Raw genomic sequence first — 19,748 nt, 5'->3', positions numbered from 1 at the left:
AAGGCCAGTGTGTGTGTGTGTATTACTGTATGTATGGACATACATTCCAAATAAAAGCAGCTGAAAAAATACTAGTAGTATCCACTTCTAAATGGGTGTATTTTTTTTTTTCCTGTTTGTGACTTTTTCCCCCCCTCATTAAAAGGTAAATATTGAGGAAAAATGCCTTTGTTATATATCACAATTTGGGGGAAGTTATTCCCTACTTTAAAAGTCAAAGGTTTATCAGTAATATTGGTTGTCATACTGTGGTCAAGATGTGACCCATTCTGTAGCCTTTTTGCATTTTTTGTTTGTTTTTCACTTTATAACGTTTATTTTTCTTTTTCCCCCCGTTTTTTTTATTTAAATTCCAGTTAACAATGTAATATTAGTTTCAGGTGTAGAATTTAGTGATTCATCACTTAATACAGCACCCAGTGCTCATCCAACAAAAAAACAAAAAAAGAGGCAAGCCAGAAGACAGACTCTTAACTATAGAGAACAAACTGCTGTTACTAGAGGTAGGAGTGTGGGAGGATTGGTTAATTAAGTGATGGATATTATGGAGGGACTTGTTTGTTTCCCTTAGAATTAGATATATAATATCTAATTAGAATATTTTAAATTAGAATATAATAGTGAATCCACCTCATTTGTTTAAAAATTTTCCAAGTTCTACCAATGCTTTAACTGGAAGTTTGCTCTTTGAAACAAAATTTTATGGAATATTCTCTCTTCTGATTACAGAGTATTTCGTTTCCTTTCAATTACAGTATTACTTTCCATCTTTGACTATCTTATCTTGGCTCTTTTATAGCTTCTAATACTTTGTGATTATTTCTTTAATGTCTGATGAGCCCATTAGTCATAATGGATTTAGGTATTTGGAATCTCTGTGAATTGAATTCATTGGAAGTTCATAAGCATATGAACCTTCTACTTATTAAGACTTTGCCTGGGTTCTTTAAAGGACTGTTATTCTGCCACCAGAAAAACAAAACAAACAAACAAAAACAACGAACTAAAACATCTTTAGCATCTTATCTGACATATTTAATTTCTTTGCAGATGTATTCCAAATGTTGGCACTCCATCTTACTTTGTTGTGTATCCTTCCACTGCTTGTCACCAGGCTTTATGGCAATCTTAGTGAGGTTTTCTTTATAACCTTGATTTTAAAAGATACTCCCTTGGGTTTTCTCTGAGAAACAAGCTGAAGACTTTTCTCCAAATGTCTTACCTCAACTTATGTGCCATTTGAGACAAATTTGAGTGAGCTATAATCCCAGACAAGTTGTTCCTAAATGGCTGTGTGACTACAATTAAAAAAAAAAATTGTTTTTCTTGACAGACCTCAGGTTACAGGCTATGTCAGGCTTGGTTTGGGCAGAAGCATATTTGCTTCTCTTGTCAACTTCTTGATTGGTTCCTTTCCAGATTTCTGCAGGGTAGCCATATGGTCATTTCTGCATGCTTTCTAGATTGCCTCTGTGGCAGACTTCCAGGTCTGGTCCATTAGTGTCTCCGACTCTACCCATACTTGGAGGGCGTCAGTTTTTGCCCTTTAGTTTGATTTCAGATAGCATGTTCAGATGTGGTGTCCCTCCTGCTTCTTATCTGAAGTTCATTTAATTTTGATGATTTTATTTTTTGTGGCCAGTGTATTCTCATATTCTTATATGTCAAGGAAGAAAGACCCATAAAGGCCATTAGTAAAGGCCTGGACTAGGCCTGGAAAACTGAATCTAGTAATAATTCTACAAGATGACCAATAGTGATGTACATTAGATGAGCTAGAGAAGTACACTAGTCTCCTTTCTACATTTTTAAGTTATTGGTTGTACAGCTAAAAAACTTTTTTAGTGATTTATTTTGAAAATCATTTCTCTCTGTCAGGTAAGGAGAAAATTACTCAATGCTAGTGAGTCAAAGAAAAAATTATGAGACTTGTTAAAGAAAAGTTAGGCAAACTTTATTCAGGGAGACTGTCATGATAGGTGTAGGGACCACTGCGGTGGAGATTTGGAGTGGGGAAGAGAGATTGGGCTCAAACTCTGAATACAGCACAGATTAGTTGGGGAGTTTTGGCCAAGGAGCAGGGTGAGTAATAAATGAAAAATTACTATGAGGAAGGAAACATTGGTGTAAGGAGGGATTCTGGCTAAACAGGCCTCACAGAATTATTGTTAAAGGCAGGCCAGGGTGGGGCAGCCCCAGTGGCTCAGCGGTTTAGCGCCGCCTTTGGCCCAGGGCCTGATCCTGGAGACCCGGGATCGAGTCCCACATCAGGTTCCCTGCAAGCCTGCTTCTCCCTCTGCCTGTGTCTCTGCCTTTCTCTCTCTCTCTCTCTCTCTCTCTGTGTGTGTTTCTCATGAATAAATAAATAAATAATCTTAAAAAAATAAAAAAAGGCAGGCCAGGGTGATCAGATATCACATGGGGGATGATGGAGGTTGAGGAACCTGATCAGATATCGAGGGTGATCGGATATTGAGGGTGGGGGATTCTTTCTAAAATTGGACAGTGCAGAGATAAATATGGAAGACAAAAAATTAGGGCCTAGTTGAGAAGAGTTCAGAGGAGCCTGATTAAAGTTTGATCAAGGAGAAACTCTTTGATAGTGAAAATAATTTAAAACTATAACTCTTAAGGAAGAGCTCTCATTACAGAAATAGTGAAGCAAACCTCTGATAACAGAATAGATCTTCAGCAAAATTATGGTTAACCTCAGTGAGCCAATAGGAAGAATATTTCCAACCTGTATTTATTTATGGTTGTTCTTGATCTCCACTAGATTAGGAATTGTATCATCTCAGGTTGAAGGAAAGCAATTTAACATCTTTAGTCTTGGCTCAATTAATTTGTTATTTTTATTTCAGTGATGAAGATTGAAATTATGAGTAAGTTAAGTTAGACATCATGAAAAGCTCATTGATTTTCTGTTAAAGGTAGAGGTTTGATAAACTCAGGCTTACATGCTTTAATAAAATTAATTATTAAAATCTAAATTTCACTTTGCTTATATATTCAATTTTATTTTGCTCTGGCACTTTCATTTTATAAGGGAACCTACTTAATATATTTTTTCAGACTTCCTCATATTTTTCAGGAAGTAAATTTTATTGTACTTAACTTTTATTTGCATGCAAAATGCCCCATTTGGGTGATCTCTGTCCAAAAGAAGCTGTACTCAACTTGGTCATCTCATCTTTCGGGCAACCCTAAGCATTCTGCCTAGAGTGCTCTGTATTAAAATTTGCAAGTTCTTATTTCGGCTGGCACTACGTTTAGAAAATGATCTTTTGAAGGAGATGATGAGTGTTTAAACTTTTAGATTCTAGGGGCGCCTGGGTGCTCGGTTGGTTAAGCATTGGACTCTTGATTTCAGCTTAGGTCATGCTCTCAGAGTCGGGAGATGGAGTCCCCGGCTCCTCACTGAGCATTGAGCCTGCTTGAGGTTCTCCCCCTCTCTCCCTGCTGCCTCTTCCCCACCCTGCCACTCATGCCCAGTCTTTCTCACTCTCTAAAAAAATATAAATTAATAAAAATAAAAATGATTAGATTCTAGAAGTTTACCTGCTAGGAGCAGATTTCAAAGAGTTGGTTGATATTTTTGCAGTAGGAAATTTCCCTAGGTATCATAGTCAAACTTTCAGTGCCTTTAAATGGGAGTAAGTTATTGTCATTAAAGGATTTTATTCTTGAGCACCTATAATTCCAAAGGATGTAGTACCAATCCTTCAGACATAGGTTCTTAAGCTTTTGGTAGCAGTAAGAATCACCTGCGATGCTTACTAAAAATTTAGATTTCTTGATCCCGGTGCCAGAGAGTCTCACATGGCTGATAAGAAATAAGGCACGGAAATGAGCATATTTAACAGTCTTACACTTTGAGAAGCATTGCTTTAGGACTTCAGTGTTTCCCAACTGTAATGACATACCTGAATCAGTCTGATTTGTTTTAAAAACAAAAAATGCTAATACCCAGTTCCACCGTGTAACTTCTTAATTAGAATCTCTAGGAGTGTGGTCCAGTAACTTGCATTTTTAACAAGCTCTCTAGTGGTCCTTATAACAGAAAGCCACATAGGATCCCATCCTTGAGTTCCATTGCTTAGTCCACCACTGAATTGCCTGAGGGCCTTGTGTCTTTATATTCTGGATCTCCTAAGGTCTGAATTCTAGATAAAATACTAAAATACTTTTACTTCTCGGATATGCCCAGGTGTTAACGTAGTGGCTGAAAAGCATTGCCAATTTTTTAAAGCGTGTTTTAATATTGTTCTAATCAATACTACTAGTTATTTTAAGGCATATACATACACATATACATAATGGGACTTAATTACTGCTTGCACTTTGAATGTTAACAAAGTTAAGTGATAAACATGATTACTTTTACTATGATAACTGAAAGGATAAAAAGATTTTATACACTTCAGGAGCTTAAAGTCAAGGCAAAATAACATTATATATTATATACGTATGTTTTGAGCTCACTGTTGGTGAGCATTGTTAATGTGACATTTTAAAAATTAATTATTATGAGTTCCATGATACAAACAACTGGAAAAATTGGTCTTAGTGGTTAGTTGTCTTAAGCATTTTGTTCCATTGCATGCTTTGAAGATTCTTTATAATTGTAATCAATGATGGATTTTGAATGAAGTAAAAAAAAAAAAAAACTTCATAGTTTATTCATGGTGTTATAAAGGCTGAATTTCATTCTAGTCATTACACAATGGTTAAGGGAGTAATAGCTCTTTTTCAAAAAGTTTTAAATTGTTATTTAAATGCTTTTATTTTAAGTTTAGATGTGCTTTGGTAATAAGTGTAAATAAATGAAAAGCTTTGGCTAATCATTAATTGAGTGCTAACCACAGAGAATTGACTATTTTTACTTGCTTATGTAGATTGGATGTGGTATAAAAAAGGTTGGAGTGTGTTAATAGTCCAAGAAAGGTTATGAGTACTTTTTTTATTTTGTGTGTTGGTTTACATTCTGTTTGGCTGTATTATGGCACTCAAAAATACTGTATCATCTTTGCCAGTTAGTAAGGTTAGTTTGAAGATGTGCTGCCTTGTTTCATATTATTCTGTAGCTAAAGTTCTTTAAGTTTCCAATATTCAATAACTTTTTTTTATCTTGTGGAAGTTGTACTGTTTTCCACTGCGGATTAGCTTCTTAATTAAGGTGTGAGATTTCCAAACTCACTAGCCAGTCAATCCTCAGGCATTGCCACTAAAGTAAAAATTGTTGGGGACAAATTAATTAATGTCATGTTACATTGCTCTGGCAGTTAGCTATTAGGCATGTTTTATCTGTTTTGAACAATGCTTAGTTTGCTCTTTAAATTCAGGGTTATCTAATATTTAGCTTCTAACCTTTAAACCTGTTTCATTATTATTACTTTAAAGTTGAATTTCCAGTCAGTTGTTAGCAAGAATTATTTTGTACAATCCTTAGTGAGTACTCAGAGGAGCCCCAGGCTTACCAACTGCTACTGCCACATGGCTTTCTATTCAGGGACGAGAGGATGGTCAGGAAAGCACAACCTTTACAGGAATGTAATGAGGAAGACTTTTTTGCAGACTCTTGCTATCAACAGTCTTTTTCTGGTTCTAATATAATGATGATAGTACTGGAAATAGATGTGATTTTTTTTTTCTGAAGTTAGTTATTCTGTATTTTATCCTCAAATATTTGAGTAAGGGTATTGGCAACAGGACTGGTAAGTGACATGGCAAAGACTCTCACTGTTCGTTTGGTGTAGTTAGCATCATTCTTGCTGTCTGCTGAGCAATTTATTTTTTGTCTTGTTTGCCTTCCTATCTTTCATTGGTGTGCATTTGCCATTGATATACTGCTTTATATTCTAGTTTAATGATAGGTATCATATCTTTCCCAGACAGTATATAAACTCCTTGAAGAGAGTCTGAAACTTATTTTGTAATTTCCCTTGGTACATGTAACAGTACTTTCATATGGTAGACATTTAGCAAGTTTTCTTTAGTAATAATGATTACCTGGTTTCACCACTGAGGAAGGTACTGTTTTCCTGATGCCTGTTTACCTTAAGTAATGATAAGTATTTATTTAATTGATTTTCTTTCGTACTTTACATAAGTATATTTATTTTAGCAATTCTATTAAGTTATTCAAGCTCTTCTAAATTAATTCAAAGATTGCCTGTAATAATGCCTGTTTCTAACTCATAAGGTATCCTCTTGTTTGATCTACGTGAATTGAGGTAATTTTGTAATAATTAGTAGAGAAATGCTGCGATTTTGCAATTCAAAACTAAAAACATTCTAATCACAACTGTAATCATGAAGTAAACAGTTTAGTGTGTTGAGTATATAAATAATGCAAAACCAGTGTTGATTTTCATTATTGCACTATATTGTAAAGCCTGAATTGGTGGGAGATAATACCATGAAGTAAATAAAAAATTTGTCAGAATCAAGGCTTAGATGTTGAGGTAGTTAAAGACTCATTGCCATGATAGTTTGGATAATAGTAACAGGTCATCTTGTTGAAGTAGAATTGCATTGTTTATGATAAACCTTTTGTTAAATCTAAATGTATAGTTGTCTTTGATAGATGGGGTTATTTATTACAGCTAATTATATCCTGAAAAAGTACTATCCTTGCCAATTTTCAAACCTATTCTGAATTTTTATACTTAAGATAATTTGGAAATTAATAATTTCCTGTCTTTGAAATTTTCCTGGTTGTGAGAAGTGGTGAGAATCTTTACTTTAAAGGATATGTTTGAAATAGGGCTTTTCAAGAATATTCGCCTTGTATACTTTAATTTCTTAAAAAGAATGATGACTGGTAGAGTGAATTTTGTAACAAGATATGGATACTGTGTTGTTCTTATTTATTTTTTTTAAGGCATACCTTTTGTTTGTTTCTTCAGTGTTGGTAATGTTTGATGCTTGTCTCCACATTCGTAACACAAGCAGTAGGGTAATATAGTGAAATTAGCCAGAGCTGAGTGGCCAGTCTATACATAGAGTCTAGCACTCGGTTTCAAGTCCATTAAAGTGAATGCTGAGATACAGGGAGAAAACATCATAACTTCTGTTTTTTATACATGTATATTTTAATTTTTCATTCCATATCATAGATGTTTGTTTTTATAATATTTAGCATACTAGTAATATAGTACATACTACATTTATTAGATAAGTAACTACACATGTTGCTACATGCTTAACTATATACCGATTGGAGTACTTAGGCAAAATAGCTTGAAGACCCAGTTCCAGCAAAGTAGCTAATCATAGAGAATGGACACTAAGAGGAGAAGATGTGATCTTTTGAGAGTGATAGTCAAAGGTCCAGTGATAAAATATATAGTAAGTTACTAAATATAAATTAAAAAATATAGATCGAGGGGCCTATTTATATAGATTCTTCATTATAAAACATAAAAATTGTCCCCATTGTTTTTGAAGTTAGGGGAAGTTTTAGTAGCTGTAAGTAGAGTACATACAACATTTTAATAGTTTGGAGCAGTTTAAATTTAGGTACAGGTTTTTCACCTATAATGATTCTATTTCTGGTTACAGCTGACCTTTATGTAGGATGTTTTTTAATTTAGTGGTGGACTACTATAAATGTTGGCTTTTTTAGAGGGATAACTTGCTTTTTTGTGTCTTCCTGGTAGAGGGAATATAAAGTAACTTCTAAAAATTTCAAACAAATGACAAATTAGATTATGAGAGACATGTTAATTTTCTCTGTCTCCCAGAGTTGCTAATATTTGTGGGTATTGCTTTTATAGCCAGAAAAGAAAATTGGAAGAATTGATAAAAGACAACTTCTAATACTAAAAATAGTCTACATAGATACTAGCTATGACAAGAAGAGAGAAGGAAAAAAAAAAACAGTGAAACCGAGGAAAGTAGCAAGCAAGGAAGTATTACGAAAAGGAAGAATAATGTTACATGACAAGTTAAATTTATTATAACAACATACAGAGTTAAATTTACCTTCTACAAGAAGAAGGCTTACTACAAAGTTTTTTTCAAAAAGCTTAGTTATATACTATATATAAGAGACACACATGAACAGAATGATTGAAAGAAATTTAAAATAAAAGAATAGGCATACCAGGTAAATTATAATAGAGAGCACAAGGAGGTCATAATGTTTACTTTGACAGAGTTTACAAATTGATACACAGGAACAGATTATAATGGTGAAGTGTGCAAACCATGATGACCTCATGGATCAGTATGTATTAAATTACAAAGAACTAAAATATAAATGATAAAAATTTGCAAGAAAGAGAGGTGCCTGGGTGGCTCAGTTGGTTGCGTGACGGACTCTTGAATTTCAGCTCAGGTCATGATCTCAAGGTCCTAGGATCAAGCCTCGTTTCGGGCTCCATGCTCAGCACAGAATCTGCTTGTCCCTCTCCCTCTGCTCCTCCCTTCTGTGCTTGTGCTCACACAATCTCTCAAATAAATAAATAAATAAATAAATAAATAAACAAACAAACAAATTGCAAGAAAGGAAGAGAATTACTAGATCTCAATAGTATTTTAGGAATTTGAAAGTTCTTCTCTAAACCTGTGACGTATCCAGCTGGTAATTGTATTATTCCTGTATTCTATATTTTTATTTCAGTTGATGTACAAGACAAAGATCTATATATTCTGAAAACAGAAAATATATCTTCTCCATGACTCATGAAATGTTTATAAAAATTGACCATGTTTTTGATCACAAAGAAAATTTCAGGTAATTGCAAAGAGTAGATAGAAATAGGTCATCCTAGATTCTCTGCCCATGGTGAAATGAAATTAGAGCTAAGTAATAAAGATAGGGAGGAAATTTGTAATTTTCATATCTTCTCTAACTCTCTTGGGTTAAAGAAGAAACCAAAACTGCAGTTTTAAGATATGTAAATAATAGAGCACCTGTGTATGCTGTGTTGCTGTTTTGTCTGATAAAAAAAAAAAAAAGCCTACTTATGTATTCTGGTTTCAAGAAGATAGTTAAAGGACAGTGTTCAATAACAAATGTTTCTTGACTGTCATGTGCAACGCGTTTTAGTTTCTATGTGAGATGTAACCCTGAATAAGAAGACCCTGAGCTTTGGAGCTTGTAATTCAAGGGATTTTATTATAGAAAGCACATTGGTGCTAAATTACTGGGATGTCTATATGAAAAACCTTCTGTAATCTCTTAATTATAGAAATTGTAGAGTTCATTATTTTCATTTTAATTTTCAGCAGAGGTACTTAACAGTGGCCAAATGGAGAGAAGTATATTGTTGTAGATTGATTAAACGGTATAGAATGTCTGGAGATCGTGCTGTTTACCTCTCCCTCTTGTTAGCAATTCTGTTTCATTGGACAATTCCATTTTATCCCTCTGGGCTTCAGATTCTTCATAAATGAAGAAATTGAATTAAAATATAAAGTTCTTTATACATGTTATTTTTGTGTAGCTGTGAATAAATTGATTAAATAGGTATTGAGCATTGACTCCTTTTCAGTCTGTAGAGACTAAACTTATGTACTGACTGGGGAGAAGGGCAAACCAATTGCATGCAAGCAGAGAGGGACACATGTCTTAAAACAATGGTGCAGAAGGAAAAGCACTGGGAGAGGTTTCATGGAGTTGGTGTGATACCTGAGTTGGTCTTGAAGATAAGAGTTTGTCAAATGAACAATAAAGGAGAGAATTGTAGGTTCAGTAAATAGGAGCATGGATAGAGGCAGGGAAGGGAGTGTCTTACATTTGGGAACCTGCAGTTTGTTTGGCACTTCATAGCAAGGACTTACAGAGGACTAGCAAAAGCATCAAACACTGAGATATATGGGGGTCACACTGTAAAAAATACAGGCTTTAAGTCAGAGACAAAGATTAACCATGGAAATGTTTCTTTAGTGGTGATGAGAGGTAAGCCCTGGAGGATTTGATTGAGATGGATGCAGAGAGATAACAGTCAGGAAAGTGGCAGTCCAGGTGAGACGTTGAGAGAGTCTTGATTAAAGTTATGGTAATGAAGGTGGTGGGCAGATTTCAGAATGGGTGGGCTTCAGGGCGTCTCTGACAGCCCTGGAAGCATCTACAAGATTTAATATATGAACGTGTTCTTCTTCATAGAAGGTCTACAGATTTCATCGGGTCACATCAGAGAGCTAATAGGGTAAATACATATTGTAGGGAAAATCGACAGGGTGACATTGTACAAAGTATGAAGTTTAAATGATTTTAAATTTTATATAAGTTGTCAGTGACTAATTTCATTTTTTTTTTTCACTTTTTATAGTGGACAGGCCAAAATCTCAGCAAGTTCGAACCTCTAGTACAATAAGGCGAACCTCTTCTTTGGATACGATAACAGGACCTTATCTCACAGGACAGTGGCCACGGGATCCTCATGTTCATTACCCTTCATGCATGAAAGATAAAGCTACTCAGGTAAAATGAGTAAATCAAAATCAGTTTTATTATCCTGCAGTTATTCTGTTTTGAACACAGTAAAGAAAATGTAATTTCATCAAATTTTTCCAAAATTGAAATATAATATATTTAACCAAAGAAGGAAGCCATTTCTTTTAATAAACTTTGGGCTAATTATTTTTTGTCATAGGAGTTTTAAAAGTTTTAAAATTTAATAAATAGCACGCCAGTCTATATTACATGGTTTTTGAGACATAGTTTTAAGACTTGCTTAACAGAAAGTAATATAATAACTAGTATCTATATAAGAACATATAAATAATTTTTGGAGAAAAGTTTGCACAGTTCTATAAAGTATTAACAGATGGTTTGTCACACCTTTTGTACGTGTGGAAGGTTCCCCAACCTTTTTGATTTGAGAAGCTTTTCCTTGCAAGTTAGGGAAAAATCTGAGATCATCTTAATTTATGATTTCTGAGTTCTTGACCATAGCCTCATAATAGTAGTCAATCAGCATTATGGAGAATACTAAAGATTTAAGAAATGGTTGTTGGCCTTGAGGGACTTACAGCATAGTCAAGAAGATAAGATGTAAATTTATGAAAATCAGTAACAGAAGATAGTATATAATCAGATGTTTGATGAATACAGCACTTAACTGTGAGAGAATCCAAAGGAATGAGAAGATTTTGGGTTTCATAGGTTAGGGAAATGGATTAGTTTCATGTCTGAAGGAAAAAAAAAATTTGGAAACGATCTATGAGAATCTTCTCAATTTTTTTGTAATTTTCTCAGACAAGCTTGAAACAATGAAATTAGCTTCTTAACATCCATCCTATCAATTTGGTCTTTGTAATATTTTATCCTATCCCCAGTCTTTTTGCCTTCCACTCTTCATTTTGTGAGGAAAAGGATCAGTTTGATATGGTAGGCAGTGGGATTCTCAAGTAGAAATAACTAGCCAAACCTAAGAGATGTGGTAACCTGGGTGGCTCAGTGTTTGAGCAATTGCATTTGGTTCAGGGCATGATCCTGGTCTGGGGATCGAGTTCCACATCAGGCTCCCTGTGAGGAGCCTGCTTCTCCCTTTGTCTAGGTCTCTCTCTCTCTCTTGTATCTCTCATGAATAAATAAGTAAAATCTTAAAAAAAAATTTAAAAACTAAAGAGATGTGGGCCTGGACACTTAGAAATGCACCCAGTTAATTCAAGACCACCTTTCTGAAGAAGTTGGGTTTACACAAGTGTGATCAAGTGTAGACATGGAATACAAAGAAAGAAAGCTAAGAGACCAAGAACTTAGTCTTTGGAAATGCACAGAGGGAAAGCTAATGTATTCAGCTGGAAGCAACAAAAAGAAGAGGGGGTTAACATTTACTATGAATCATGTGCAGTGTGTTTTATGTCCTGAGTTTTATTTAATTCTCACAAGAACGTTATAAGATGACACAGACAGGGAAACAGAAACTCAGGGAGGTTAAGTGACTTGCTCAGGATCATAAAGCTAGAAATACTAGCTAGCCAGCTTTCTAATACAAGTTAATTTGTCGATCATTCTGAGCTTCAGTTTTATGGTGCTGTTAGTTTACGTAGTAGAATACTATACATGTATTCTATGCCTGTATCCTCTACTAAGTAACTGGCACTGTACTTAAAGATAATAGCTCTACTTTTTAGATTAAAAACATGATACTTTTTATTGAGCATATGCTTTATGCAGACACTATCCAGAAACAGAGGAGCCAGAAAAATAGCAAAAGCTAAGAGAATAACTAAAATGATCTAGTCTTAAAAGCAAGGGAAACGGGGGGTGGGAGTGAATGGGTGACGGGCACTGGGTGTTATTCTGTATGTTAGTAAATTGAACACCAATAAAAAAAAAAATTGAAAAAAAAAAAAGCAAGGGAAAGATGTTCTAAGGAAGAATTGTTAATACTATCAGGTGCTGAAAGAGAGGTCATGGAGAATAAGGGCTGAAGTTAGGGATTCAGGGTACACTGAGTGTAATATTGACAATATATTAGATGGGGAAACTTAGGTATTCAAAAGTTAAGGAGAGAGTACTATAGAGTTAGAAGGATTTCTTAAGCTTTTTTGTTTCTTTATCTGCATGACAGGGTTAGTGAAACCTAATGTTACATGACTAAATACGACAATATTTGAAAGTGAAGATATCAGTACCAATTAATAGTAGATACAGATGAGTTCATTTGTAACATTTGCAGTTTGGAGCAAATATAAATGAAGACCCACATACATTGTGTGTATACATTAACAAACTACTACATAAAATATGTTTTGTCCTCCCATTTTGACAAATAAACCTTCATATGGACCTTGACCTTCAGGTTTGAACTAAGAAGTTGCACTCTTCAGGCTTATGTGCCATGTCTGCATGCTTTGAGCCCATCCTGCCTTCTGAGTCTGACCTGTATCTCTTCCCACCCCAAGCACTATTCTCTTCTCTGAGGGGTGGCTTCACACATATATTTCAATCCCCCAGTCCTCACATCCACACTTCATTCATATTCTTTCAGCCAGTGAGACCCAAGGATTATTAGGTTCTTTCAGACCTTAGAGGCAAGGCTACTCTGTTTAGGCAAGGAATTCTTGGCTCTAGATTACCCAGGGCATAGACTGTGGCCGAAGTGTGGACTCATGTTATGTATGTCCTTTTGGACCTATGGTCTCTTCACCTGTGAGGAGGGGTGTGACTTGAAAAGGGCCAGAGCAATTTTCCCCAACCCACTTGAGTTCCAGAGCAGAGGTCTGCCTGGATCTCTATGTAGATCATTTATTTGAGAAAGTACATTGAAGGGAAGGTAAAACATAGGCCTCATTTTACAGTTGAGAGACTGAGGCATGGAGAAGTTAAGTAAATTTGTTGTTTATATAGCTAATAAATGAAGAGATTTGAACCCAGATTTGGTTGATTCCAAAGCTTTTGCTTTTTCTCCAGTCTCCCACTGCCCCTCTCAGTAACCACCAAAGCATGTGGCACTTAACCTAGTGCTTGCTTCAGAAGCATAATAAATGGTCTTACCCCTAAGCCTCTTTTGGTTTAATTGAAGATAGAAAAGAGATGAACATATGAAATGTTTTTCTTATTGTCACATCCATTCCTCTTAGGTTAACTCTTGAACTCTTAGGGAGGCACATAGAAGTTTTTATTTAGGGGAAGTCAGTGGTGAGAACATGGTACAGACCACTTACTACAGATACTAAATATCAAGGCTGTCTGGTTTTGGTGGAGGGTTGCTCTAGTGCTTTCTTCCTTTCATGTTTCCATATTTCAACATCGTAATTATTGAGAGGTAGGAATAAAATTCTTAATTTTTTTTTAATTTTTATTTATTTATGATAGTCACACACACACAGAGAGAGAGAGAGGCAGAGACACAGGCAGAGGGAGAAGCAGGCTCCATGCACCGGGAGCCTGACGTGGGATTCGATCCCGGGTCTCCAGGATCATGCCCTGGGCCAAAGGCAGGCACGAAACCGCTGCGCCACCCAGGGATCCAAAATTCTTAATGTTTAATATGCTTAAACACTGCGCCTTTTAGAAAGAAGTAGCATAGTGTTGTAAAAAACACTGTGGACTTTGGAGATGGATTATGTGGTCAAGTCAAGACCCAATATGAGAGAACCTTCTGGGATAGCGGAAGTTTTGTATATCTTGATGATAGAGGTTTCAGTTATATGGGTGGATATGTTTATTAGAACTTGTATGAGTATACACTTGTGTATTTTACTATATAACTTCATTTTTAAAATATAGAACAATAAACAAGTTTTGTGCTCTATTCAGATGTTTAGAGGTAAAGTATACTGCTATCTGCAGCTTACTTTGAAATGAATAAAAAATAAGATCAATTGATGTCTATATGATGAAGCAAATAAAGCAAAGTGTTACATATAGAATCTGTAGACTTTATGAGTGCTCACTATGCAGTTTTTTTCAGTAAACTGGTATGTTTGAAGTTTTTTACATAAAATGTTGGGAAAATAATCATGGCCCAACAAATTAACTGTCATGTGATCCAAACTTCACTTTCCTTTTCTATAAATTGAAGTTAGTAATCCCCGATTTGTAGAATCGCATATTTATTCTGAGAAGTGGAAGAGATGGCTTCACATGTTTCAGGCCAATGAAGAAATGGATCATTGCCAGCTTATTAGAATAATCCATATAGATTAATGGAAATAAAAACTAAAAACCATGTGTGGAATTTAATATTACTTTAATACATTGGCCTTGCAGATACAACCTTTTTTTAAACAAACAAACAAAAAAATGTGTTTAAATTTGCCAACTCCTAAAATTGAACTTGCAGTTACAGTTATCGGACAGTAATATTCTTTTTAGTTTTCAGCATACAGTCTAAAACTTCATCTCTGGACACATTTAAAATTCTGAATGTGAGCATGTTTTTAAATGAGAAAGTAATGCATATAGTTTTTATAAAGTGGTCAAACAATCAAGAATCTGGAGCAATAATAAAAGATGTTTCTTCTGAATTCCCAGGTATAGTAGTGATAAAGGCTCCTCACAAATACATACATTCTCTCCATGGCACGTGGTAGGATTTTACTTTTCTGCCCACTTTAAGTTTGGCCATGAGACTTAATATGGGAAGAAGCTTTAAAGAAAGAGCTGGTACACCAAAACCAGACAGGGACACTACAAGAAAAGAAAATTATAGGCCTATATCCCTGATAAATTTAGATGCAAAAAACCTCAACAAAATTTTAGCAGACCTAATTCAACAATACATTAAAAGGATCGTACACTGTGATCAGTGGGATTTATTCCAGGGATGCAAGGATGGTTCAACAGCTGCAAATTGTTCAGTGTGATCCACCACATTAACAAAATGAAGGATAAAAAATCATATAACTTTCTCAGTAGATGTGGAAAGAGCATTGGGCAGAATTCAACATTCATTTGTGATTAAAAAAATTTCAAAAAAAATATGTATGGAAAGAATGTATCTCAACACAATAAAGGTCATCTGTGACAAGCCCATAGCTAACATCTTAGTCAGTGGTGAAAAGCTGAAAGCTTTTTCTCTGTTATCAGGAACAAAATAAGGATGCACACTCTCACCACTTTTATTCAACACAATATTGGGTGTCTTAGCCAGAGCAGTCATGCAAGAAAAAGAAATAAAAGGCTTTCATATTGGAAAGGAAGAAGTATTTGCAGATGACTTGATGCTATGTATAGAAGATCCTAAAGACTCCAAAAGGCTCATAGAACTAATAAATGAATTCACTATGAAGTTGCAGAATACAAGATCAATATACGGAAATCTGTTAATGTTTCTTTATGCTAATAATGTATTAGAGATTTTAAGAAAATTCCATTTATAATTGCATCAATAGAATAATATACCCAGGAAATAATCTAATCAAGGAGGTGAAAGTTCTGTATGCTGAAAACTATATAATACATTGCCTAAAGAAATTGAAGAAGACTCAGGTAAATAGAGAGATACTCCATGCTTATGGATTGGAAGAATTACTATTGTTACAATGTTCATTCTTCTAAAAGCTTCATGCTTTTAGAAGTTCATGCTTCTAAAAGCAGTCTACATACAGATTGAGTACAATCTCTGTCAAAATTCTGGTGGCATTTTTCACAGAAATAGAACAAACAATCCTAAGATTTATATTGAGCCTCAAAAGACCCCGAATAACTAAAGCATCCTGAAAAAGAACAAAGCTGGAGACATCATAATCCCTTATCTCAAACTATATCACAAAGCTTTATAATCAGGGTAATATGGTACTGGGTAAAAACATACACATAGATCAATGGAATAGAATAGAGAACCCAGAAATAAACCCATGCATATGTCATTATTTAAAGTATTACAAAGGAGCAAAGAATATATAACAGGGAAAGAACAAGTCTCCTCAATAAATGACATTGAGGAAACTGGACCACTATCATATACTATACACAAAACTTATCTCAAATGGACTAATGACTTGAATGTAAGACCTCAAACTATAAAAAATTCTAGAAGAAAATACAGCTCCTTGATATGTGTTGATGATGATTTTTTGGATTTGACATTAAAAGCAAAGGCAGCAAAAGCAAAATTACCAAGTGGGACTACATCAGACTAAAAAAAGCTTTTGCATACAAAGGAAGCCATAAACAAAATGAAAAGGCATCCTATTGAACAGGAGAAAATATTTACGAATTATATCCCAGATAGCAAAGAACTCCTATAACTCAACACCAAAAGAACACACAGTCCAGCTAAAAAATGGATAGAAGATCTTAATACCCATTTTTCAAAAAAATACATTTGGATGACCAGAAGGTACCTGAAAAGATGCTCAGCATCCCTAGTGATCAGGGAAATGTAATCAAAACTACAGTGAGATATATCACTTCCTACCTGTCAGAATGACTGTTAGAAAAAAGACAAGAGATAACAAGTGTTGGTCAGGATGTGGAAAAAAGGAAACACTTTTGCATTGTTGGTAAGAATGTAAATTGGTAGAGTCATTATGGAAAACAGTATGGAGTTTCCTCAAAAAATTAAAAATAGAGCCACCCTATGATCCAGCAGTTCTACTTCTGGGTATTTATCCAAAGAAGACAAAAACACTAACCTGAAAAGATACATGCACCCCCGCTATGTTCATTGGAGCGTTATTTACAATAGACAAAGTATAGAAGCAATCCAAAATATTCATCAACAGATGGATAAAGAAATGGTGTTATGTATATACAATGCAGTATTCATCCATAAAAAAGAATGAAATCCTGGGCAGCTCAGCAGTTCAGCGCTGCCTTCAGCCCAGGGCCTGATCCTGGAGACCCAGGATCGAGTCCCACGTCGGGCTCCCTGCATGGAGCCTGCTTCTGCCTCTGCCTGTGTCTCTGCCTTTCTCTCTCTCTCATGAATAAATAAATAAATCTTTAAGAAAAAAAAAAAAAAAAAGAATGAAATCTTGCCCTTAGCAGCAACATGAATGGACCTTGAGAGCATTATACTTCACCTAAGTGAAATAAATAAAAGACAAACATGATCAAACATGATCTCACTTATATGTGGAATCTTAAAAAAAAAAAAACAAGCTCACAGATACAAAGAACAGATTGATGGTTGCTGGGAGTTGGGGGTGGGTGGGTGAAGTATATAAAAGGAATCCAAAGGTACAAACCTCTAGTTCTAAAATAATTTGTCTAGTGGATGTAATGTACAGCATGGCAACTATAGTTCATAATTCTTTATTGCGTATTTGAAAGTTGCTCAGAAAGAAAATATTAAAAGTTCTCATTACAAGGCAAAATTTCCATAACTATTGAGTGACAGTGGTGTTAGCTAGGCTTATGGTGGTGATCATTTCACAATATATACATATATTGAATCATGTATACCCGAAGCTAATATAATGCTATATGTCAGTTATATCTGAATAAACTTAGAAAAAGAGCTGGTGCATTCACTCAGACAGGAGTAGCATCAAGCATACTTAGTTTACTAATTGTTTTTCTTCTTAAATTGGAAGTGATTCTTTACATGTGAAATTCCATTTCATCGTTGAGATGAGTATCTTGTTTTGACCCATAACCTGTAAAATGGTGAATTTCTTTAATAGATTACTTAATTAGTTATAATTACATTTCTAGAATAAATGCTACTAGGGAGTTCTTTTTTAAAATATACAGTGGCAAATGAAGTGTTTGTTAATATTTATATTTGTTTCAAAATTCAGAAATGAGGTCTGAAATTCTTTTCTTTTTCATAATGTAATCCTTAGATTAGTGTTATACTTACTTCATAAAAAGATTTTGCAAGATTTCCTTCCTTTGTGCTCTGGCACAAATGGTGAAAATATCATCCCCAATTATCTGTTACTTGGGTCAGAAAAAATTTTACCTATGAAGCTATCTGAACTCTAGTAAAATCTCAGTTTTTTTCATGGCTCTTGGTTTCTTTCTTTTTTATTTTAAAAGATTTTATTTTTATTTATTTGAGAGTGTTCATACATACAGTGGGAAAGGACAGAAGGAGGGGGAAAAATAGTCTTAAGCAGACTCCTCACTGAGCACTCTGCACTGAGCACAGAGCCCAACATGGGGCTGGATCTCAGGACCCTGAGATCAGGAACTGAGTGGAAACAAGAGTTGGATGCTTAACCAACTGTACACTCAGGCTTCCCTTTGGCTCTTGGTTTCTTTTAGTTTCTATTTCTTTTGTTCAATATTTTCATTTGAATATAATCCATTCATCCAGCTTCTCAAGTGTATTTGTGTATCTTCACAAAATATTCTTGAATAATTCTTCTAATTTCTTGTATATTTGTACTTATTCTTTTCACTTATAATATTACATATCTGTGTTTTGAGTCATTAAATTTATTAGGTTATATAGTATTAAATTTATTAGGTTATATAATATTTTTTAAAATTAAAGGTGTTGAAATTTGTTTTCCTTTTATTCTTTTTTCTGGTTTATTGTTCTCTGACTTTGCCCTATCATTGCTTTTCTTCTCCCTTCCTGGAATGTATATATTTTTTTCTCAGTTTTAGAGATAAATGCTTAATTTTTCTACTTGTGATATTTCTTGTTTAGTAATATAGGTGTTTTATGCCAAGATTTATCCTCTGAGCTCAGCTTTGGCTAGTATATGTTTCCATTATTTATAGTTGCAAGATACCATGTAGTTTCAGTTTTGATATCCTGTTTGGTGAGAGCTTTTTGTTTTGTTTTTAATTTCTAAATGGTTAAAATTTATTTTCCTAGTAAAAATTAAATTTCTAACTCTAGTGTATTTAGAGTATGGAATTACACATCGGTGGAAATGTCATTGAGATTTTCTTTGTATACTAATAGAAGATTGGTTTTTTCTTAATGCTCTGTGGATATATGAAAACAAAATGTAAAAAAAAAAAAAAAGAAAACAAAATGTAGTCTTTACTTTTAGATACAGAATTTTTACATATTAATTCAACCTTATTAATTATGTTACTCAATTTTTATAAAGCCCCGTTATGCCATAGTAAGCTGGCATTATGGAATTAATTTCTGTTGATGTATGTTTCCAGTGGTCATTGCTTTATATATCTTATTAATATAGATGTATAAAGATTTATGTCCATTATATCTTCCTTTTGGTTGGTATTGTTTATTATAGAATACTCTGTAGCTTAATAGTTTTCCCCTGAATTTAACCTTTTCATGATATAAATCAATATTGAAGGTAGTTATTTATTTATTTATTTATTTATTTCTTCCATTGGTCAAGCACTCTAGTTCTGGATTCAGACTGACTTTGAATCTTGGCTCCAGCATTTTCCAGCTTTGTAA

General features: G+C 34.4%; 1 protein-coding gene across 2 annotated transcripts in view; it reads left to right on the top strand.

Annotated features, from left to right (window-relative positions):
- The window catches only part of GLCCI1 (glucocorticoid induced 1), a 100,581-nt gene that overhangs the window by 22,908 nt on the left and 57,925 nt on the right, over nt 1-19,748 (top strand). For both annotated transcript variants that reach the window (XM_077856781.1, XM_077856782.1), the window contains exon 2: nt 10,281-10,432. In XM_077856781.1, the coding sequence (XP_077712907.1) occupies nt 10,281-10,432 (152 nt within the window). The remainder of the gene's footprint in view (nt 1-10,280; nt 10,433-19,748) is intronic.

Source organism: Canis aureus, chromosome 18 (genome assembly GCF_053574225.1).
Source record: "Canis aureus isolate CA01 chromosome 18, VMU_Caureus_v.1.0, whole genome shotgun sequence".
Classification (NCBI taxonomy): domain Eukaryota; kingdom Metazoa; phylum Chordata; class Mammalia; order Carnivora; family Canidae; genus Canis; species Canis aureus.
Note: the sequence above shows the minus strand (reverse complement) of the source record. Positions and strands in the feature narration are given on the sequence as shown.